This window comes from Astyanax mexicanus, chromosome 1 (assembly GCF_023375975.1).
Source record: "Astyanax mexicanus isolate ESR-SI-001 chromosome 1, AstMex3_surface, whole genome shotgun sequence".
Lineage (NCBI taxonomy): Eukaryota > Metazoa > Chordata > Actinopteri > Characiformes > Acestrorhamphidae > Astyanax > Astyanax mexicanus.
The window spans coordinates 4,789,147-4,814,830 of NC_064408.1; the positions used below are offsets into that span (position 1 = coordinate 4,789,147).

Genomic DNA, 25,684 nt, shown 5'->3' on the forward strand with positions numbered 1-25,684 from the left:
AAATGCTGCCTATGACCCCAAGAACACTGTGCCCACCGTCAAGCATGGAGGTGGAAGCATAATGTTTTGGGGGTGTTTCTCTGCCAAGGGTACAGGGCTACTTCACCGCATCACTGGGAAGATGGATGGAGCCATGTACCACATGTGCAGAAGGATAGTGTCTTTATTAGTGGGCAAACAAAGAAAATCAGCAAGGGATCAAATACTTCTTGGACTCACTGTATATGCTACACATTGACTACTTTTCTTTGTGTCAAAGTGTCATTTTCATTTTTCAGTGTTTAACATTAAAAGATATGCTTAAATATCTACAGAAATGTGAGGGGTGTACTCACTTTTGTGATACACTGTATATATGTATATTTTTATAGTGAGAAATGCTGAGATTCCTGTTTAATATATGCAGTTTAAAGCACTGTATTCTCTCCTATAAAGCAGACGCTGCCTCTCTCGCTCTTTCCGTCTCTCTTTCAATTAAATGATGCATTGTTACGTTCTGACAGCAACCTCAAATTAGTCTAAACTAATTATCTTAAAGGCCTCCTCATTAGCTTCCTTTACCACGGATTTGTCACCAGCGTCACGCCTGCAGTGCACCGCCTGTCTGAACTGCAAATCTTTATTCATTACAGCAGAGCCACGGTTACCAGATCCACCGTTTCCCCACCAATAAGAACCAGCAGAACCACAGTTACCAGATCCACCGTTTCCCCACCAATAAGAACCAGCAGAACCACAGTTACCAGATCCACCGTTTTCACACTAATAAGAACCATCAGAACCACAGTTACCAGATCCACCGTTTTCACACCAATAAGAACCAGCAGAACCACAGTTACCAGATTCACCGTTTCCCCACCAATAATAACCAGCAGAACCACAGTTACCAGATCCACCGTTTTCACACCAATAAGAACCATCAGAACCACAGTTACCAGATCCACCGTTTTCACACCAATAAGAACCAGCAGAACCACAGTTACCAGATCCACCGTTTTCACACCAATAAGAACCAGCAGAACCACAGTTACCAGATCCACCGTTTTCACACCAATAAGAACCATCAGAACCACAGTTACCAGATCCACCGTTTTCACACCAATAATAACCAGCAGAACCACAGTTACCAGATCCACCGTTTTCACACCAATAAGAACCAGCAGAACCACAGTTACCAGATCCACCGTTTTCACACTAATAAGAACCAGCAGAACCACAGTTACCAGATCCACCATTTCCCCACCAATAAGAACCAGCAAAACCACAGTTACCAGATCCACCGTTTTCACACCAATAAGAACCAGACTTACCAGATCCACCGTTTTCACACTAATAAGAACCATCAGAACCACAGTTACCAGATCCACCGTTTTCACACCAATAAGAACCAGACTTACCAGATCCACCGTTTTCACACTAATAAGAACCATCAGAACCACAGTTACCAGATCCACCATTTTCACACCAATAAGAACCAGACTTACCAGATCCACCGTTTCCCCACCAATAAGAACCAGCAGAACCACAGTTACCAGATCCACCGTTTCCCCACCAATAAGAACCAGCAGAACCACAGTTACCAGATCCACCGTTTTCACACTAATAAGAACCATCAGAACCACAGTTACCAGATCCACCGTTTCCCCACCAATAAGAACCATCAGAACCACAGTTACCAGATCCACGGTTTTCACACCAATAAGAACCATCAGAACCACAGTTACCAGATCCACCGTTTCCCCACCAATAAGAACCATCAGAACCACAGTTACCAGATCCACCGTTTTCACACCAATAAGAACCATCAGAACCACAGTTACCAGATCCACCGTTTCCCCACCAATAATAACCAGCAGAACCACAGTTACCAGATCCACCGTTTTCACACTAATAAGAACCATCAGAACCACAGTTACCAGATCCACCATTTTCACACCAATAAGAACCAGCAAAACAGAGATGGAGGTAGATACAGAGTGAGAGAGAGAGATGGAGAAAGAGAGAGAGAGAAAGAGATACAGAGAGAGAGATACAGAGGGAGAGATAGAGAGTGAAAGAGATTGAGAATGCAAGAGATAGAGAGCGATACAGAGAGAGAGACGGAGAGAGATGGAGAGAGAGAGACAGAGAGATACAGAAAGATATACAGAGAGAGATATAGAGGCAGAGAGATGAAGAGAGATACAGAGAGAGAGAAAGAGATGGACAGAGATACACAGAGAGAGAGATACAGAAAGATATACAGAGAGAGAGATACAGAGAGAGAGAAAGGTGGAGAGAGATACAGAGAGAGAGAGAGAGGGATGAAGAGAGAGATAGGGATGGAGATGGAGAGAGAAAGAGATACAGAGAGAGAGAGAGATGGAGAGAGATATATAGAGAGAGAAAGAGATGGAAAGAGAGAGAGATACAGATGGAGAAAGAGAGAGAGAGAGAGAGATAAAGAGAGAGGGATGGAAAGCGAGAGAAAGGGGGTTGGAGAGAGAGAGGGATGGAGATGGAGAGCGAGAGAAAGGGGGATGGAGAGAGAGAGGGATGGAGATGGAGAGCGAGAGAAAGGGGGATGGAGAGAGAGAGGGATGGAGAGCGAGAGAAATTACAATGTAAAGTGAAATCACCAGGAGATGAAAAAAAATGTTAAAGAGGAGAGGAGAGTTCAGGAGGGACGAGAACAGAAATAAATAGTAAAAAAAGTTGTTTTATAAAACTGTTATATAATAACTAATAAAACACAAGTGTTACCATATTATTAATGACTTTAAGATAAATATAAAAACTGATAATAAATCCTTTATAAATAAAATAATAAGTCGTACACTCATAGTTGTTTTGCCATTTGCTTCAAAGGTGTGACAGACATATATTTTGGGCTAGTTTAAGCTTCTGAAGGGCTGGTTTTTGTTGGACCTGGCAACCCTGAGCAGAGCGAACGAACGAGTGAACGAACGAATAGACGACTGCACGGAACTCATATGGGTCACGTTTACCTGAATGACCTCGCGCGGTGCGGCGTACCTGTTTAAATGTCTCGGGGTGGCGTGCCGAGCGACGCCGCGAAAAAGGCCAACATGGAAATCAGCCCTCCTTTTATATCCGGAGTCATTTTTCCTCCCCTCTGAAATATATCATTATTTATGAGCCGTGTTTTTATTATTTATATCATTCTGCATGATTATGTTTTATTCATGATGTTTGCTTTTTCAAAGGCGCTCAGACGTCTAAATATGCTGTACGGCCACTGCTTACAGTGATTTTAATAACAACCACACAGAAACACGACAAACTGGTTTAAAACAATGCTGCGTTTATCCGGTTAAGCAGACATTAAAGGGCCCGTACACAACATTTCTTTTGATGGATTTTAATGCAAATTTTACAAGAAGAAAAAGATATTAAAGAGTCCATTTGCAACATTTCTTTTATTTAGTTTTTGTAGGGGTTTTTTGCTGGATTCATGATAACAAAAATACTAAAAATTCATTTTTACACATTTTTGTTTTTTAATTAAAACTAAAGGCTAGTTTTTGTTACTGCACCTTTATACTGGGTTTTATGCAGATTTTACTTTAGTTTACTTTAGTGTTAATCAGGGCTAAACTATTCAATTAAAAATTATATATGTTTTTTTTTTTTTGTGTGTGTGTGTGTGACAAACATGTTTGAAACACTGCATTAAATGGCCCATATGCACCTTTTTGTATATATCGTTTTTTTTTTTTTTTTTTTCCTGATTTTCATTAATTGTGGTCCAACTATGACAGTTGTGTGGATTCATGATAACAAAAATACAAAAAACATCATTTTTACACATTTTAAAAAAAATAAAAACTATAGGCTAATTTTTGTTACTGCACCTTTAATACAGGGTTTTATGCAGATTTTACTTTAATATACTTAATTAATCAGTAATCAGGGCTAAACTATTCAATTTAAAATATATATATGTTTATTTTTTTTGTGTGACAAACATGTTTAAAATAATGCATTAAAGGGCCCTTATACAACTTTCTTTTACAAATATATATATATATATATATATATATATATATATATATATATATATATATATATATATATATATATATATATATATATATTTGCTAATTTTCATTAATTGTGGTCCATTTTTACACAATTTTTTTACAAGGCTATTTTTTTTACTGCACCCTTAATACTGGGTTTTATGCAGATTTTACTTTAATTAAAGATATTAAAGAGTCCATATAAAACATTTATTTTATTTATTTTATTTATTTATTTAAAAAAAAAAAAATTGCGGATTTTCATCAGTAATGGTCGAATTATGACAGTATTGTTTTGGCTTTAAAGGGCATTAAAGGGCCTGTATACAATGTATTTTTTTGTATTCATTTATTTTTTTGATAATTTTTATTAATCATGGTCCAGTTATGCACAGTTGTGTTGATTTATATAAAAAAAAACAGCCAAAATTCAGTTTTTAACAACAATTTTATGTTGGTAACATTAAAACCATAGTCCATTTTTGTCACTGCACCTTTAATACTGTTTTAAGCAGATTTTATCTATTCTGATTCATCTTCTTTTTTTTTTTTTTGGACGGTTTTCCTAACTTATGGTCCAATTATGACAGTTGTGTGGATTAATGCAAAAAAAAAAAATATATAGTTTTAGACCATTGTTAAAAAAACAATGCAGTGTTTTCAGTATTTCGTTTATTGCTGATTTTGGTGTTTGGATTCTTGTTTAAAAAATAGTCAAAATTCACACAATTTTTTTATGATTTTCATTAATCATGGTCCAATTACGACAGAAAAAAAAACCCTAAAATTGTCTTTCCATATCCAGCATCCAACAATTCCAACAACAATTTCCCTCTGCTAATATTAACACAATTATTAATATTTCCCCCAGAAATATGTATTTTTTTATGTAATTGTCATTCTAATATATCATAATTGTAATATTATGGCTTTAGTATTGGTAATGTAAATAGTTTAGTAACAAAATACTGTTTATAAACTGCATCTGGTGCTTTAGGCTGTGCTGTAAATTCAATGAAGGCAGTCTGAGACACTTGCTCAATCTAGGGAATAGATTCTAATCTCTTCTCATAACTTTACATTTGACTTTATTTCTATTGAATAAAATGGAATAGAACCATGGCGCCTGTTTTTCTACAGTCTTTGGTGATTTACGAGAGATGAAGCGCCACTATTTCATAGTAAAAATGAGGCAACTTTGTTATTTTTGGTGTTATTGGCCGTTTAATGTGAATTGAATGTGGCTCAATAGTGAAACAACAAGAAGTTCTTTGTGGTTCTTCGTGTTTTTCTTGCCCGCAGTCCTGAGTGGCTCTTTGTAATCAAAGAACATTTCCCAGAATAACATGAAAACTGCTGTACTCTTGTTTCTGTAGCGTCTGCTATTGTGTGAAGTGGTGTAGCGCGTCGTCTCGTGTAATGTTCTGTGAGAGGGCTGAGATTTCCGCGTACAATAGAGCGAATTCAGCGTCTCCGAGTCGGGCCTGCCGTAGCTTCGGGGGGGAAGTCGTTAAGCTTAATTACAGCTGAAAATGGCTTTCTTATCACTGAGCGTAGACACGACTCCGCTGGCTAACAGATAATAAACGAGCGCTACTGACACATGTTAGCATTAGCACATTTAGCTCCATTAATAGAGAGAAAGCACGGCCTTGTCTAGACCAGATTCTGTGACACAATGCCAAAAAAACGTTGGGATATCTGGAGGAAGATGCGACATTTTAACCTGACCTAAATCATTTAGCTATTAGCATTAGCATTGCAGTGAGTGCAAACACAAGGTAGTGTAGTAGTAGTAGGTGTTTCCAATAAAGTGGCCAGACATTAAGTGGAAGCACAAGGTAGCATATTAGTAGTAGGTGTTTCCAATAAAGTGGCCAGTGATTGAAAGCACAAGGTAGTAGCTTCATAGGTGTTTCCAATAAAGTGACCATCAAGTGAGTGGAAAAACAATGTAGTAGTAGTAGGTGTTTCCAATAAAGTGGCCAGTCAGTGAGTGGAAACACAAGATAGTATAGTAATAGTAGGTGTTTCCATTAAAGTGGCCATCAAGTGTGTGGAAACCCAAGATAGAAGTAGAAGTAGTAGTAGTAGTAGGTGTTTCCAATAAAGTGACCATCAAGTGAGTGGACACACAATGTGGTAGTAGTAGTAGGTGTTTCCAATAAACTGGCCAGTCAGTAAGTGCAAGCACAAGTTAGTATTATTATTAGGTGTTTCCAATAAAGTGGCCAGTCAGTGAGCGGAAACACAAGGTAGTGTTAGTATTAGGTGTTTCCATTAAAGTGGCCAGTAAGTGTGTGGAAACACAAGGTAGTATTAGTATTAGGTGTTTCCAATAAAGTGGCCAGTCAGTAAGTGCAAGCACAAGGTAGTATTAGTATTAGGTGTTTCCAATAAAGTGGCCAGTCAGTGAGTGAAATCACAAGGTGGTAGTAGTAGTTTAGTAGGTGTTTCCAATAAAGTGGCCAGTTAGTAAGTGGAAGCACAAGGTAGTATTAGTAGTTTAGTAGGTGTTTCCAATAAAGTGGCCAGTGAGTGAGTGAAAACGCAAGGTGGTATATTGTAGTAGGTGTTTCCAATAAAGTGGCCACTCAATGAGTGGAAACATAAGGTAGTGGTAGTAGGTGTTTCCAATAAAGTGGCCAGTTAGTAAGTGGAAGCACAAGGTAGTATTAGTAGTTTAGTAGGTGTTTCCAATAAAGTGGCCAGTGAGTGAGTGAAAACGCAAGGTGGTATATGTAGTAGGTGTTTCCAATAAAGTGGCCACTCAATGAGTGGAAACATAAGGTAGTGGTAGTAGGTGTTTCCAATAAAGTGGCCAGTTAGTAAGTGGAAGCACAAGGTAGTATTAGTAGTTTAGTAGGTGTTTCCAATAAAGTGGCCACTCAATGAGTGGAAACATAAGGTAGTGGTAGTAGGTGTTTCCAATAAAATGACCAGTTAGTAGCAACACAAGGTAGTATAGTAGTAGTTGTTTCCAATAAAGTGGCCAGCCATTGTGTGGTGGCCACTTTATTAGAAACACTCACAAACTTGTGCTTTCACATACTGGTGGCCACTTTATTGGAAACATTAAACTAACATCATGTGCTTCCATTCATTGAGTGGCCACTTTATTGGAAACACCTACTACTATACTACCTTGTGTTGCCAGTCACTGGCCACTTTATTAGAAACGCTTCCACTCACTGGTGGCCACTTTATTGGAAACACTAAAGCAACACCATGTGCATTCATTTATTGAGTTGCCACTTTATTAGGAACACCTAAACCTACTTCCTTGTGTTTTCCAGTCACTGGCCACTTTATTGGAAACACGTACCATACTACACTGTGCCTATACTCATTGGCGACTTCATTAGGAACACCTACTAGTATACTGCCTTTAGCTTTCAATTACTTGCCACTTTATTAGGAACACCTGCTGCCTTGTGTATCCACTCACTGGTGGCCACTTTATTGGAAACATTGAACTAACATCATGTGCTTCCATTTAATGAGTGGCCACTTTATTGGAAACACCTACTACTATACTACTGTACCTTTTGCTTTTAATTACTTGCCATTATATTAGGAACACCTACTCCTGTTGCCTTGTGTACTGTACCCCCTGGCTGGCCACTTTATTGGAAACAAAACTTTTCCATGCCACTTAAAGCTATTATAATAAATAATGCTTAAGCCGATGTAAATCCTTTAACTAAACCCACACTGACCGCAGATCAGTCCGAGCCTCTGCCCACTCTATTGTTCCGCACGCATTATCTGAGTGTTGGGCTGCGGAGGAGGGCGTCTATTACCGCACGTCTCAATTCATACGAGGTTTCGGTGCGCAGCGGCTAATTGCACGAGCGGATCTAATGCGATAAATTCATGTGCCGATACACGCCCGGTGTTAATTAGGTTCCAGGAGACAGCTCCCCGAACTCCTCCACAAACTTCATGTCACAACATGTCATAAAGCAGCCTCTTAACCTTGTCTGAACTTATCACGCCACCAATTAGTGGGAATAAAGTGAAGGCCGCACATCCCCGCTCGTAATCCGCTCTCGCCTGTGAAAAGGGCACTGGGTCTTGTTAGTACGGAGCGCCGCGAGCCGAGCCGGTCAACGGTCTGCAACCCAGAACCCGTCTGAGTATTTTATTTGTTTTATCACACGCTTTTATATTTTTCTTTTTTTCCTTCGATACAAATGAATACTGAATTGATCCAGACTATAAAGGAACTATTCACATATGATGAATCATGTGGATAAAACATATAAAAGTGTGAAACAAACCAAAACACTGAAGCCGGTAACTCTGAAAAGCTCATCCTGATGAGTGCCACTTCCATCATTACGTTTTTAATGGTCTTTGCAGTGTCTGCACTTGACGATACTTTCAAACTACTTTCTTGAGTCCTTTCTTTAACATTCTTCAAATGTTTCAGATTGATTTTTTATTATTTACTTAGTTGAGTAGTTCACTATTCACTATATATTCATTTTATTAGAAACACCTACAAACTTGTGCCCAGTTTATTGGAAACACCTAGCTACTAACTGAGTACTAACTGACACTTCTGACCACTTTATTAGAAAGACCTACTACTACTGCTACTACTTTGGTTTCCACTCACTGGTGGCCACTTTATTGGAAACAACTACTACTAAAATATCTTGTGCTTCCACTCACTGGTGGCCACTTTATTGGAAACACCTACTATACTATCTATATTGTGCTTCCACTCACTGGTGGCCACTTTACTGGAAACACACAATATACTGCCTTCTATATCTTTTGTTTAGGCTCACTGGCCACTTTATTGGAAACACCTACTATACTGCCTATCTTGTGCTTCCACTCACTGGTGGCCACTTTATTGGAAACACCTACTACTATACTACCTTGTGCTTCCACTCACTGGTGGCCACTTTATTGGAAACACCTACTAAACTATCTTATGCTTCTACTCCCTGACCACTTTATTGGAAACACCTATTGCTATACTACCTTGTGCTTCCACTCAGTGGCCACTTTATTGGAAACACCTAAAATACTGCTTACTATATCTTGTGTTTAGGCTCACTGGCCACTTTATTGGAAACACCTACTGCTATACTACCTTGTATTTACATTGGCCATTCGTCACTTTATTAGAAACACTTACCTACAAACTTGTGCTTCCATTTACTGGTGGCCACTTTATAAGAAACATCTACTAATACTATACTACCTTGTGCTTCCACTCATTGGCCACTTTATTGGAAACACCTACAAACATGTGCTTCCTCATTATTACCATTTGCTTACACTCACCAGGCCACTTTATTAGAAACACTTACCTAAAAACTTGCACTTTCGTTCACTGGCCACTTTATTGGAAACACCTACTTATACTGTTGAGTTGAGTTAGTAGTCATCCAACATCCCGCCCTCAGTAACTCTTATATTTTTTTGCTAAATGAAATCGAAATGATTATTATTTTTTTAATAATTTTGATATCATGGTTTGACTAATCTCTCTCTCTTTCTCTTTCTTTCTCTCTCTCTTTTCCTCTGTCTATCTGCAGGTCTCCATAGAATGGAGCGAGAATGAACAGAGAGCGGCTGAAGGAAAAGCATGAACTGGAGGGTCATTGAGGTCACTTGCTTCCTGTTTATATGGGACCATATAACAGTTCAGTCTTCCCGCCAAGACCCCTCGGCCAACGAGCAGCATGTCACCAAGCAGTTTGACTGGCTCATCTCCGACCGCGGCCCTTTCCACCACTCCAAGGGCTACCTCTCCTTCGTGGAAAGATTCCGCCAAGGATTTACGACCCGATATAAAATTTATAGGTAAGTGCGGCTTCTGGCACTTTTAAGGTGCTGGTGATTGTAGCGGAATGGTGATATCGTTTTCTGGCTCTTCTTCTGCTTCTTCTGCTTTTTTAAAGCTCTTATATCGGGGTTTTGTATCTGTTGTAGAGATAATTAAGCTGAGATAGACGGTGATAATGTTTTAATTGTGCTTCTGGTCATGGTGAACATATATAATAAGGTTTGTGTTGTGTACAGTAGTAAAGTCGTAGTAAAGTGGTATTAGTGAATATAGTAACTCTGTATTGTATTGTAGAGAAGTGGGCGGAGCTTCTGGACATGGTGAACATATATAATAAGGCTTGTGTTGTGTACAGTAGTAAAGTTGTAGTAAAGTGGTATTAGTGAAAATAGTAACTCTGTATTGTATAGTAGAGAAGTGGGCGGAGCTTCTGGACATGGTGAACATATATAATAAGGCTTGTGTTGTGTACAGTAGTAAAGTCGTAGTAAAGTGGTATTAGTGAATATAGTAACTCTGTATTGTAGTAGAGAAGTGGGCGGAGCTTCTGGAGATGGTGAACATATATAATAAGGCTTGTGTTGTGTACAGTAGTAAAGTTGTAGTAAAGTGGTATTAGTGAATATAGTAACTCTGTATTCTAGTACAGAAGTGGGCGGAGCTTCTGGACATGGTGAACATATATAATAAGGCTTGTGTTGTGTACAGTAGTAAAGTTGTTAGTGGTATTAGTGAATATAGTAACTCTGTGTTGTAGTAGAGAAGTGGGCGGAGCTTCTGGTCATGGTGAACATATATAATAAGGCTTGTGTTGTGTACAGTAGTAAAGTCGTAGTAAAGTGGTATTAGTGAATATAGTAACTCTGTATTGTATTGTAGAGAAGTGGGCGGAGCTTCTGGTCATGGTGAACATATATAATAAGGCTTGTGTTGTGTACAGTAGTAAAGTCGTAGTAAAGTGGTATTAGTGAATATAGTAACTCTGTATTGTATTGTAGAGAAGTGGGCGGAGCTTCTGGACATGGTGAACATATATAATAAGGCTTGTGTTGTGTACAGTAGTAAAGTCATAGTAAAGTGGTATTAGTGAATATAGTAACTCTGTTGTAGTAGAGAAGTGGGCGGAGCTTCTGGACATGGTGAACATATATAATAAGGCTTGTGTTGTGTACAGTAGTAAAGTTGTAGTAAAGTGGTATTAGTGAATATAGTAACTCTGTATTCTAGTACAGAAGTGGGCGGAGCTTCTGGACATGGTGAACATATATAATAAGGCTTGTGTTGTGTACAGTAGTAAAGTTGTAGTAAAGTGGTATTAGTGAATATAGTAACTCTGTATTCTAGTACAGAAGTGGGCGGAGCTTCTGGACATGGTGAACATATATAATAAGGCTTGTGTTGTGTACAGTAGTAAAGTTGTAGTAAAGTGGTATTAGTGAAAATAGTAACTCTGTATTGTATAGTAGAGAAGTGGGCGGAGCTTCTAGACATGGTGAACATAAGGCTTGGCTTGTAGACCAAGAAATATGGAGATCTTTTCCAATCTTTCTTTGAGAAATGTTGTTGTTTTTAGACATTTCAATCATTTTTTACAAATTGAAGATCATGTCCATCTTTTTCTCCTCAAAGACTTTTTCTACTTGAAATCACCTCGGTTTTTAGCACTTTTAACCTTATTTCTAGCCCTCTAAACTGCCCTCGTCCCAACTTTTTTATTTGATATGTGTTGCAGGGCAGAGTTTTTAAAAAATATAAAAACATAAAAACACTTACAGAAGCCGTTCCTGACCCAACTCTGAACCTTTTATCAGCTTATGGGAGCGCGCTGAGCTCCACACTGTTCGGAAAGCCTTTATTTTTCTCTTCGTTTAAAGAGCGAGCACTCCTTCCACTCTTATCAGCCTCACACTCTTTTTTACACCTCCTTTGTACATCCTTTCTACCACATAATAAGCAGCAGCAGCAGCAGCAGCACAACAAGTCCAGCGCTGTACAGAGTATATAGCTTTTCAGGTTCTCCAGCAGCGAGAAAGTGGATCATAGGTCTGATTGTATCTCAGGTTTTAGGTTCATTTTCCATTTTCCATTTTCTCCCAGCTCTAACTGATCATATAAGACACTGTGGAGTTTTATAACAGCAATTATAAAAGTGTAGTTCTGTATCGGTTTCTAAACATACCGTATTTCTTGCACTATTCCACTATTCCTTTATTTTTCCCAAAAATCGTCAGTGCTCCTTTTGTATGAAATCTACCAATCAGGTATTAAGGAGCAGTAAAGTCACTCTGCTGAAATACAGCATTATAAGGGTGAGTTTTTTCTGTGAAGTTTCTCCAGCACTAAGGCTGGATGCAGCAGCATTAGCATTAGCCGCTAACAGCATCACTAGCTCTAGAGCTCATAATTCAGATGTGAGTATATTAGACTGTAGTCTGTGTGTTTTACCGTGTTAAAACAAGCTATGTGCGACGAACCATTAGCTTATAGTGCCCTGGGTTACCAGAACCAGTGCTAACTGCAGATGGCTAGCACTGCTAACCTCAGCTGGCTAAGCGCTTGCTAACCACGGCTAGATGTTTTGAGTTTTAAGGCCAACTCAAACTTTTTTCTTCAAAACTCAAAGTTATTGTTAAAATCACAGCAATTAATTTAGAGTATTCATATTTCATATGCATAACAATAACTTTATTCAATTATTAAGGGCCCTATTTTAGCAATCTACATCGCACAGGTTGATTGCACATCATGCAGCGGGATTTAGGGGCGTGTCGCTGTGCGAAAAATACACCTTGCGCAGCTCAAAACACGCAAAAGGCATGAGGTAATTCTCTTAATTAATCATGGGTGTGGTTAATTTTGGGCATAATGTGAAATAAACCAATCAGTGTGTAATGGGGTGGGAGCAGTAGCTCTCCAGCCCAGAAGGTTTTAGAACCCAAGTGCTGGGCAGTGGACCTCAAAGCAGGTAAACCCAAGAAAAAGGAAAATAATAATAATAATAATAATAATAATAATAATAATAATAAGAATTAATATATAATCGTTTATATATATATATATATATATATATATATATATATATATTAATAGGATATATAATAATATTATATAATTATATATATATATATATATATATATACAATTATTATTATTATTAAACCCCGCTCCACGCAGGGATCGAACTCAGGTTGTCGCGGTCACGGCCCAATGCTCTAACCGCTGAACCAGCGAGCAGATTGGGACGTGGTCGCTTTAATCACTCTTAAGGACCTCCGCCGAAAGGGGCGGAGCAACGAAAACGGGCGGAGGGAGGAAAACGGGTGGAAAACAAAAAGCCACGCCTAGCGTGCGTTAGAGTGAGGGGGAGAAAATGTAAACTAAGGCTTGCCTGGAAGTGGCTACCTTTTATGAGACGAGGTGAAGGATTAACTAAACAAAAGGGGCTTCCAACGAAAACAAAACTGAACTGAGGTGCTTATGGATTTAAACGCTGCTCCACCAGAGAGGGGAGGAACAGCGCGGGAGAGGGAAGGTAAACAAACCGCGGGCCTCGCGGTGAGAAACACACACAGACACACACAGACTGGAGAGGGGTGGCAGAAAGAGCACACCACTCTGCTCCACCAAACTAGAGACAGATAGATGGCGGCCGTGGAGCTCACTGCTCTACACAGCTCCACCAGACTCGAAAGGGAAAAAGGGATAGAGATAGAGAGCCGGGGCTCGCTCGGAAAACCGGCATAGATTCGCTCTCACGAGCTTCAAAGATCCAGCGCCGAGTGGCTGGTTGGCGCTGCTTATAAGCTGTTCGGCGCTGGCCTGGCGCGCCCTCCGATGCCCTGGAGGACACCTCGATCGGGCACCAGCCCTTACACAGTGTGTCAGTTGTCATTTCCTTTAAGAGCCAGGTATGCTATGACTTTGGCGTGTTCGTATCTTAACAGTACAATGCTTTGTTAAATTTGTTAGATTTAGGTTTTAGGTTTAGGGTTTAGTTTATGTTTTGGTTTAGGGTTAGATTTAGGCTTTAGGTTAGACCTAGGGTTAGAATTAGGTTTAGTTCTACAGTTAGATTTAGGTTTTAGGTTTAGGGTTAGGTTTAGGGCCAGGGTTAGATTTAGGTATTAGGTTTAAGGCAAGGGTTAAATTTAGGTTTTAGGTTTAGGGCTTTGTTAATGTTTTGGTATAGTGTTAGATTTAAGTTTAGGTTTTAGGTTTTGGTTAGGGCTAGGGTAAGATTTAGGGCTAGGCAAGATTTAGGTTTTAGGTTTAGGGTTAAGTTTACGTTTTATGTTTAGGGTTAGGATTAGAGGTTGATTTAGGTTTTAGGTTTAGGGTTAAGTTTATGTTTTATGTTTAGGGTTAGAATTAGAGGTTGATTTATGTTTTAGGTTTAGGGTTAGGTTTTAGGTTTAGGGCTATTGTTAGATTTATGTTTTAGGTTTAGGGTTAAGTTTATGCTTTATGTTTAGGGTTAGGATCAGAGGTTGATTTATGTTTTAGGTTTAGGGTTAGGTTTTAGGTTTAGGGCTATTGTTAGATTTAGGTTTTAGGTTTAGGGTTAGGTTTAGGATTAGGTTTAGAGTTAGATTTAGGTTTTAGGTTTAGGGTTTGTTTTAGGTTTGGGTTAAAAGTTATAGGTTTGGGGCTAGAGTTTAGGGTTTAGAGTTTAGAGATTTAGGGTTTAGGGCCAGGGTTAGATTTAGGTTTTAGGCTTAAGGCAAGGGTTAAATAGGTTTTATAGGTTTAGGGCTTGGTTAATGTTTTGTTATAGTGTCAGATTTAGGTTTAGGGCTATGGTTAGATTTAGGTATTAGGTTAGGTCTAGAGTTTAGATTTTAGGTTTAGGATGTAGCTTTAGAGTTTGGTTTTGGTTTTAGGTTTAGATCTTCGGTTAAGGGATCTGGTTTAGGTTTGGTTTATGTTTTGTTATAGAATTAGATTTAGGTTTAGACTTAGTTTTAGAGTTGATTCATGGTTGGTTTGGGTTAGTAGTTTAGTATCAAGGTTAGTTTCTATATACAATTATTTGGATTGAACTTAATGTTAAGTTGAATTTAATAGACATTGAGTTAAATGTTATTTGAGCGTCTATAATGGATTTTAATAGACCATCCTAATACACAGTGTTACCACATTTTTCTGCGCAGTCGGCAGAAGTTTGCCGGGGTTGGAAATATGGTGATCAGCAGTTATTGTGAAGCAGCGGAAGGAGGCTGGTGATCCGGATTGAGAAGTGGTCCGGATAAGCCCAAATCACAGCAGAACAGAGCAGATTTACACTGCAGAAATAGCTCACAATGCCAGCGCACATACGGGGTTTATACGCGCGGGGTATTAGGTGCTCGCCATCAGCTTTAATGAAATGCTCTTATAATGAAAGCCCTTAATGAAGCGTTCTCACCCACAGATTAGCACTTCTGCTCCTTCACTTACTCTCTTTATACAGGGGAATGTTCAACAACAGCGGTGGTGAGAGGAACAGCGCTCGAATAAAATTTATATTTGGAGATTTTTTTTTAGCCAATTAAAATCATTATATGTAACTATAAGTTATAAAATAACTTTCCTCCATCATTAACTAATGTTTAATAACTGTTTTTTTTCACATTTTTAGAAACAAAAAAGTTGCTATTACATTTGCAAATACTAATGAATGCATTTGCAGCATGAACTGTAATTGATAAACTTTTGCCTGGTTTAAAATTCGCATTTACTAGCGATTTATTAATGTTCAAATTCTAATGAGCTAATGAATGATTTGCTAACATTTTTATTATAAATATCCGTGCTGATAAATAAGAGTTAATAATAATAATTTGTTAATAATCGAATTCTGATGAACTGCTACTTTGTTCACAGCTACTGATCATTAGTTAAAAATATATTAATGAAAGTTACTATAAAGTGTTACCAAAATATTTATTTGAACTGTATTTGTTTTGTATTTGAGTACTATGAACACACATACATTTAAAAAGTAAAGTTTTCACTTTCCTTACCATTCTCAAATAATTAACTAAGATATTCTGTATAGGAAAACAGTCTGTAATTATTTGTACCCCACCTTTAGTATTTAAACGATTTATATCCCCAGTAAAACAACAATAAAATATCCTGAAATATAATAGAAAATAATAGAAAAATAATAGAAAAATGTGAATTTTCTGTATTATTTCATATTTTTTATGTGATTTATAGTCTTTAGTTTAATCAAGGAAAACTGGTATTTTAAAAACCTTTGAAAAAAAAATCGATATTACAAACATGTTCAATCATTAAAAAAAAATAATAATAATAAAATAAATAAATAAATAAAATAAATAAATACATTAAAAAAAGTATTTTCCTGGGGCCTGAATTGGTGTCATTTATTTAAGGACAAATAAATGTAAAACATTTTTTTTTTTCATATTTTATTCAGAATTTAAAAAATGTGCATTCACATCAGTTTCTAATAAATTTAAATTCTATAAATTTATATTATTAATTTTAACATTATTTGCTGCATAAAATATCTATTTTTATTGTATTATTGTTTTTTGTTTTTTTACTGACCAAATCAATTGTAGTTTTAAATATTTTTATATTTACTTATGTGTATGTAAATGTATTGAAACTGTATTTACTGTTTATTTAATATCATTTCACTTTTTTATTATTATTTTGCACCTACCTTACTATAATTAAAGGTATAATTACTTTAGCCATGAATAGTCATAAAAAATATATATATAAATATATATATATATATATTGTTTTTTTATTGTTTAAATGATGGACCAAAAATACCCTGTGTTTTTTCCTGTTTATATAATATAAAGCTCCAGTTATTGATGCAATTCAGCTGAGGACATCTTTTTAATAATTTCTGTGGAGGGGAAGGGCTTATTTTTTAATTTTAATAATACGGGAAAAGCTATTCTACACACATGACTGCATTATAAAACAGAGTTTATTGTGTTTATTTGGCCTCATATAGAAATATATTAAAGAGCTCCACCAGCCGCCTGCTGAACAATGGCCAGTGTTTCTCCTTTGTGAAGAGAGGAATATCGCTACACTTGGCAACTCGTAACTTCTGAACAGGCCCTTAAGTTAATGGGATAAAGAGGCAGTGTAGAGGAAAAGCTGCAGACACACACTGAGGCAGCCGGGCTGCTGGCCTCGCCTCCGAGCATCTGCAGTGCATTAAAGGATAAAAACGGTGACTGGGCATCCGACCGGCGTGATGGTTTTAATCTCTGAACCGAGGAGGCCTGTTCTACCTAGCGTGCCGGATTAGCCGGTGCCAGGTGTAGCGGGTAGCGCTCAAAACGTGCTGCCCTGCATCTGACGACTGTTTGTTTTGCAATAAAAAGACATTATAGGCACTATTTTACCAAAATATATAGGTGAAGCCTTTAAATGTGCACCGTGCAGCTTTATTTAGGGCATATCAGTGTCTCTTTGCTGTCGTAACGATGGGAAAAGTACATCTTGCTCGGCTCAAAATGTGCAAAAGGCATGTACTAATTCTCTTAATTAATCATGGATGTTGTTAGCTTTATTAAGGGCATGTCAGTGTATCTTTGCTATCGTAACGACAGGAAAAGTACACCGTGTGCGGCTCAAAACGTACAAAAGGCATGTACTGCACCGGATTATAAGGCACATTATGCAACACTAGTAAGGAACAGGGGAGTCGGCATGTTTTCCTTCTAATTCAGCAGGTCTCTTCGCTGGGTAGCGAGACTAAAATGTAATTTTAAAGTAAAACGAGTGCTGGATTTTTCATCTGAAAACTGTTTATTTGGGTGAGTAAAGTGCTTCTGTTTATTTACAGTAAGCTTAGATTTCCAGATTTCCACTAAAGCTAGCCCGACAGCACTACACTGGGTGATATTAGGCGAGGTTCATCCCTGATACATCCCTCTGAACAGTAAAAGAGCTAACTAGCGCATAGCAAGGTTAGCGGCTAATGCTAATGCTGCTCCATCAGTGCTACATAGACTTAGCAGCAGGCTACAGTCCGATAATACTCACCTCTTAACGGCAAAAGAGCTAACTAGCGCTTAGCGTGGTTATCAGATAAAGCTAATGCTGCTCCAACAGTGCTGGCTGGGGTTAGGCTACAGCAGGCTACAGTTTGGTAATACTCACCTCTAAATGGCGAAAGAGCTAACTAGTGCTTAGCATGAGGTGAGTATATCGCACTGTAGTCTGTGTGTTTACTGTGTTAAAACAAGCTACGTGGAACGAACCGCTAGCTAATATCGCCCTAGCTTACCGGAACACTCAGGGTTCCTCAGTGTAGCTCTGTTGGGCTGCATTAGCTGCTAACTGCTAACGCTCCAGCCTTAGTGCTGGAGAAATTTGGGAATCTAAGCTTATAAACTTATAAATGGAAGCGCTTTATTCACTAGAGGTGGGCGGATCGATCCAAATATCGATAATATCGATACCAACGCTGGTATTGGTATTGAGCAATACTCGTGTAAAAATATCGATATTCAAGCTTTTTTCTCTTGACTGCTTCGCACGAGATTCACCACAGTCTACTCTCTGGTCTCTTGTTGTTGCACATGCGTCACATGGCTCAGCAAAGCCAGCAGGTAGGCTCAGCCTGGCCCCGCCCACTCAGCGCTCTCCTCGAGTCGACACGCCTCTACCTCAGGAGATTAGTGTTGAGTGATATTTTTTTACACTCTGTTTATTTAAGAAAAACTTGCATTTGAATTGCACTGAAAGGAAGACAATTCCTTTTTTTATTGTTTTTCCAAATGACATTTCTATTAAAAAAAAGAAACAAAGAAACAAAGAACTAGAAAAGATGTCTAGTGAGGGGAGAATTTTTATTTTATTTTTTTATATTTTTTTACTTTATATTTAAACTTTGTTTTGTTACTGTTCCATTGTTTCTAAAAAAAATGTTGATTGTGATACTAAAGTATTTTGTTATCAATGTTTGGTGAAATTATATCCTAGGTTTTTGGATCATTTGGATCTATAAAGCTTAAATATTAAAAAGTATCGGTATCAGTATCGATATCGGCAATACTGGCCCTGCGTTTACTTGGTATCGGATCGATACCAAAATTCCTGGTATCGCCCACCTCTATTATTCACCTAAATAAACCGTTTTCAGGAGAAAAATCTGTGTAGATTGGTTTAATTTTTAATTTTTAGTGTTTTTTAGTTTTTTTAAGAATTACAGTTTTATTTACTTAACTTAGCTTTATTTAACTTAGTTAATGTACCCCCCCCCCCCCGGCAAACCAACCACCAGCCAGCGGTGGGACCTGCTGAATTAGAAGGGAAACATGGTGTCACCCCTGTTCCTTACTAGTGTCACGTACAATCCAGTGCGCCTTATGTATGAAAATAAACCAGAAAATAGATGTTTATTGAATATGTGCACCTTATATGCAAGAAATACAGTAATCAGATCTTCACAGCGAGTGTAAACCCATCAGCGCAGATGATTTCCTGACTGCACTGTGATATTTTTTTTTTTTTTTTTTTTTGGGCTGTTTCTGCTCGAGGAGAGAAGGACCGTGGTGGTGAACATGGGATTTTAGCATTCTGAATAACTACGCTCCCACAAAGCAAATGCGCATTCATTACATTAATATTCACACCTACGTGTCACAGCGTCCACAGCTCAGAGCTGGAAACGGGTGTTTTTTTTTTTTTTTTAGCTACTTGAAAGGGTGGAGGGTGTGCACGGGGAGAGGGAAGGGAGCTGGCCTGAATAGAAAAGAGAATAAAAGCCCAAAAACTGGGAGAAATGAAAACTATTCGCTAAAAAAAAGGAGGGAAATATTCCTGCCAGATGTTCTTACAGAGCTCAAAACTGGGGCAGAATTCACCTGGTTTACCTGCTTCATAAAGTAAACATGATAGTTTTATGCATAATGTAACAATATGACAATAAAGAACCATTTGAAACAAACATATTGAATTATTAATTAAACAAAATGTATATTTTACATTCTTCAAAGTAGCTCCCTTTTTCTTAGATACGACAGTTTTGCACATCTCTGCTGCGTTTTCTCAGTCAGCTTTATGAGGTAGAGTCACCTGGAATTCAGTTAACTGGCTTTCAGTTAACAGCTGTGCTGAACTCATCAAGAGTTAATTGAATAACTTGAATTTCTTGTCTCTTAATAAAGTGTTTGAGAGCATCAGTCATATATTATTTGAGTAATGTTCGAATCCAGATTATGAGAAGAAACAACTACTCAACTAAATAAAGAAAACAAAACGACTTATGACTATAATGATGAAACTGGCACTTATCTGGAAAGGAAGAACAAGAGTTACCTCTGTTGCACAGGATGAGTTCATCAGAGTATACATACTGTATATAAACATATGTATGAATTACGTTTTGCGAAATTTTAGTTTTAGAAGCTTCGCCTTTCAACCTTACTTTAAAATAGACTTTATTTAGAGAAAAAAAAAAAAACGTATGCAAATAAACAAATACATCAAGCACACATATAAAAATTGCAAACACTGACATTTAAAATTTCACAAAGTCCCATATTTTGTGTTGTTTGACTTTAAGAGTCCAAAAACCTTTTAAAAATATCCTCAAGTGCAGTCGCTGCAAAAACTATCAATAATTATTACAATGATGAAATGGGCTCTCATCAGTTGCACATAATAAGTTTTTTTTTTTAATTATTATTATAATTACCAGCCTCAGAAACTACAAATAAAATGATTTTGGTTCGTTTACCCTTGTAAAAGAAAAGTGTATTTAAGTACATATATTTTTAAAAGTATACTTAACATAGAAAAGTACATACTTTTAGCATTCAAATTAAAACATACTTGAATACATTCGAAATGTACTATTTTGGAACAATTCATGGTAACTTAAATATATTTCAATTGTAATTAAGCTATATTTAAATACAACATAGAAGCATTGCAGTGTGCTTTTGATTGCTTTTTTTCATTTAACTTTTGCAAACCTAAATAGATTTAAGTGGGTGTGTTTTTTAAACATAATTGTTAATACACTTGAAGTATATTAAAGCTTAAAGACATATATTTTCTGTCAACACAACATTTAATTTAAATAATATTGCTTAAAAATACATTTTATTGAAATGCAGTGAAGGTGTTTTGAATGTGAAAATGTACTTTTAGTATTCTTTACCTAATTTTAACATACTTTTAATGCTCTTAAGTACACTTTCTTTTCACAAGGGTTGTTAACAGTTAATTCCTTCAATTTCTTGCCTCTTAATCTGTTTAAGAGTAATGATATTAAGTAATGTTTTAAACGTGAAGAACTGCTCAGCTAACTAAAGAAAAAAATAAAAGTCAGTCAATCCAAAAAGAAGAATTTCAAGAGCTTTGAAAGTTTTCTTAAGTGCAGTCACCGCAAATAAAAGACCATCAGTGACATTATAATGATGAAACTGGCACTCATCTGGACCGCCCTAGGAAAGGAGTAGCAAGGAGTTGTCTCCCATCTATGCTCTAAAAATATTTTTTTCAAAATAAATCCATAGTATTTAAGATAAAATACACATTTTAGTCATGTCCATGTTGTGTTTTACTCAGTCCTGTTACTGTAACGCATTACCCTGATCATCAGAAACATCTGGAACATTCTACAACAGGAAGTCACATCTACAACAGGAAGTGACATCATCAGCTGGTTCTTCTGAAGATCATGGGAAGAACACAATTCCCAAAGTTCCCTCATTAGTTTTATTTTCTGTAGATTTGATCTTATTGTAACTATAATGACTGAGGAATCAATCTCATCACTCAGTCCTGTTACCTGAATTAATTCTTACATCTTATTGGTTTATTTTTAAAATACGTTACAAATAAGTTTTGGGAAAGTCAGTAGAATGTGCTTAATGTGTCCTCATGCCGTTAGCATAGCCGCCTTTGGTACCACTTTAAAATAAGACTACATTTATAAAGGGTTTATAAATGGTTTACAATTAGTTTATGATTGCTTATTAATTAGGTTGTAAATGCCTTAAAATCATTAATAATCAGTTATAACACATTCGTAGAAAGGGCAACAATGACCTGTTGTTTGCCACATAGTGAACCAACAGCCATCTATATCGTTGCCCTTTCTATGTATGTGTTATAACTGATTAATAATGATTTTTAAGGCATTTACAACCTAATTAATAACCATTAATAAACTAATTGTAAACCAATTATAAACCCTTCTTACTTTAAAGTGGTACCCCGCCTTTTAGCTATTTTTCATGTTTTTGCTAATTCTATGCTCAAAACTAATTTCTGCTACGTTCATTCCTGTTACTTAAAATGTAAAAAGTAACAGGAGTGAGTGTCAGTAACAGGAGTGAGTGTCAGTAACAGGAGTGAGTTCTTATAGATGTAAAATTGGTGGTTCTTGTGTAGCTTTGTGTAGTTTTTTTTTTAGTTATTATACGATTCCTTATGTGTTTCGGCGGCACGGTGGCGCAGTGGGTAGCACTTCCGCCTCACAGCAAGACGGCCTGGGTTCGATTCCCGGCTGGGGCGACCCGGGTCTTTCTGTGTGGAGTTTGCACGTTCTCCCCGTGTCTGCGTGGGTTTCCTCCGGGTGCTCCGGTTTCCTCCCACTGTCCAAAGACGGCACGTTCAGGCTAATTGGATGTCAGATACAAATTGCCCCATAGGTGTGAGTGTGTGAGTGCATGTGTCTGTTTGTCTGTCTGTGTCTGTCTGCCCTGCGATGGATTGGCAGCCTGTCCAGGTTGTATCCTGCCTTCTGCCCGATGCCGGCTGGGATAGGCTCCAGCACCCCCCCGCCACCCTTAATGGATAAAGCGGTTGATAATGACTTGACTTGACTTATGTGTTTCTTCATAGTTTAGACTTCAGCAGGGTTAACTCTTTTTTTAGCACCCATAGGGAAGGTGGTGGTGTTATCCACTACACCACACCACCTGCCTCTGGAGTCCACTCATCCCCTCTGCCCCACTGAAGGCTAATTTAACCAGCATCACTCCAGCTAATAAAGTAATGGAAAAGCCCTGAAGATGTCATTGAGGATCCCCCCGAGGGGTAGCGCCGAGGCCGGGGGGCCGGGGGGCCAGGGGGCAGAGAGCTTGTTTAAACCGGCATTAAAACAGGAATAAATTACAATCCCTTCTTTAAACAGAAAGTGAAAAAGCACTCTAAACGCAGCCCTTCAGGACCCGGACCCGATGTTTTCCCTCCTCTAACAAACCGTATCTATAACTCAGGGCTTTTTAATTAACGCAGGAGTTGAAGCAGGTGTTAGCGCTGAACCTGCAGGACTGGAGTCCCGCACCCCGGACTCAATTCATGAATATTTTAAGCATATTATTTTCTTCTCTTCGGCAGACAGGTCACTTACAGAGTCTGCGCTGTCCTCGTTCTTCACACTGCTGAAGCGTCCTGTTATCTCCCAGAGCATCGCTCTGATCTACATGTAGGTCCTTGTTGAACATTTAATGCAGAAATGATCAAAGAATGTAAAATAAAATGCTATTTTTTAGCAATTTATCTGACCAAATATTTTGAGAACGACAATACATTTCTAGGATTTTGCTATTTATAGGTTTATGATTGAGTAAAATGAACATTATTGTTTTATTCTACAAACTACAGACAATATTTATCCCAAATTCCAAATATAAAATGAAGAGAAATGGCTGAAATAACAAAAAAAAAAAACGAAAGATGCAGAGCTTTCAGACCTCAAATAATGCAAAGAAAACAAGTTTATATTCATAAAGTTCAGAAAGAGTTCAGAAATCAATATTTAATCCTGTTTTTTGGTTGTAATCAGTTTTCATGCATCTTGGCATCATGTTCTCCTCCACCAGTCTTACACACTGCTTTTGGATAACTTTATGCTGCTTTACTCCTGTTGCAAAAATTCAAGCAGTTCAGTTTGGTGGTTTGATGGTTTGTGATCATCCATCTTCCTCTTGATTATATTCCAGAGGTTTATAATTTGGTAAAATCAAAGAAACTCATCATTTTTTTATTTTTTAATCGGTCTCTATATTTCATATATTTCCTAAATTGCGAGTCCAAGTATACGTTTCTGCTGTTGAAGGAACATTTTAAGTGATAGAGGGAGTTCTAGTGAGTGGATTGGTTAATTGGTTCTGATAAATTGTCAAACATTAGCTAAATGCTAAAAAAAAAAACAGCACTTCCAGCAAAGCATACTGGTATAGCTTGCTAATGAACATTAGCCAATTAGCATAACAAGCTAATGCACTGGAGTAACAGTAGCTCAGCTCTTTGTAGTCAAATGCTCATCTTTCTCATCCCTGCCCAGAGAGAAATGAGAACAGCACTTTATCTGAGGAGCTCCTGCTGCTGTTCCTTTGTATGAGTATGACTGTATGAGAATTTGTTTATATCTGAGTAAAATAGAAAAACAACAGCAAACAGCTACTATTCACTCAGACAATAGACAAATGGAGTCACACAATCCATCCAAAGCTTGGAGAAAAGTTCTTCTCATCCCCATAACAAGCCTAGAATCAGTCCTAAGTACAGAAACATTTATTTAGCATAAGTTATAAACCTCCCCAAAACTCTGTATAAATAACTCTGCCTGATGCTGTTTCTCCATGTGTTTTATCAAAGTAATAATTAATAAGCCATGTAATGAACACAAATCATCAATATTCTTATGCTTTTATAACTCATAAACACTCTAGTCTAACCATTTTTGAAAATATATCTTAGGTGTGAATATATTTACAGTCTATACATTCGACACTAAGTAAAAAAAAAAAAAAAAACAGGCGCTTGGTAAAATTTTGAGCAAAACATGATCAGTTCCAGGAAAATATAACAATTCTGCTTCCTTTTACATTTTAAATGATTATATTTTTGAGCAGCCGTATGTCTTCTGGAGTAAAAGAGATCAGGGCATGTGTCTGTCTGATATAATTACTGTGTTATAAGACCTGAAAGAGGAACTGAAAAAACAAAAACAGAGAAAAAATGTAAAAAAAAAAACAGCCTAGAGTTTAAAGGGTTAAAGTGTCTTTTTTTAGTGTTACTGACATACTGACAAAAAAAAAAAACTTCTAAAATCCTTTATCACGAGGATTTTACTCACGGGAAAGCGCTGAGAATTCTCACACGTTTCCTGCAGGAGGTGAAGTGACACCAGAAGAGCAGAATCTCACAGCTGGAGCTGAAGGACACGCTACTTCCCCAGCCTCTAATTAAGAGCGCGTCTTCATTTAAATCTCGTTTGTGCTTTAAGATATCTCCTCAACACGTACAGTATCACACCATTCAGCTCCTTCCCCATCAGCCTGTCACTTCAGATCTTCTCTTTTTATGGAGAGCAGGTGTCCGGGAGGGACGGATAGACTATTCAGGATGTGATGTCAGGTACAGATCACTCAAACACCTTCACTTCCAGAAGAAATTGAAGAGGACAGCTTCACCGCTGTTCAGTTCCAAAGCCGTTTCAATGTGTTTCATTATTAGAAAATGGAAAATAAAAGAACTCACACGGCAAATTAAACTACAATTGAACTTCTTATCAATAAGGAAAAAACGAAGGGTGTTTTCACACCTGGAAGTTTGAAGCATAACTTGATTCAAAGTTGTTAAAGTTGATGTGCTTGTTAAAACTTTGAACTCTAGGCTGTTTTGTTTTGTTTTTTCTCCGTTTTTTTGTTTTCAGTTCCTCTTCCAGGTCTTATAACACAGTAATTATATCAGACAGACACATGCCCTGATCTCTTTTACTCCAGAAGACATACAGCTGCTCAAAAATATAATCATTTAAAATGTAAAAAGAAGCAGAATTGGTATATTTTGCTGGAATTGATCATGTTTTGCTAATTTTTTTTTTAACTTATTTATTTAACTA

General features: G+C 37.4%; 1 protein-coding gene across 2 annotated transcripts in view; it reads left to right on the forward strand.

The window, feature by feature from the left end:
- Positions 1-25,684, forward strand: part of brinp1 (bone morphogenetic protein/retinoic acid inducible neural-specific 1) — a 396,883-nt gene that overhangs the window by 104,529 nt on the left and 266,670 nt on the right. For both annotated transcript variants that reach the window (XM_049465879.1, XM_049465880.1), the window contains exon 2: positions 9,581-9,848. In XM_049465879.1, the coding sequence (XP_049321836.1) occupies positions 9,631-9,848 (218 nt within the window). In that variant the 5' untranslated portion in view covers positions 9,581-9,630. The remainder of the gene's footprint in view (positions 1-9,580; positions 9,849-25,684) is intronic.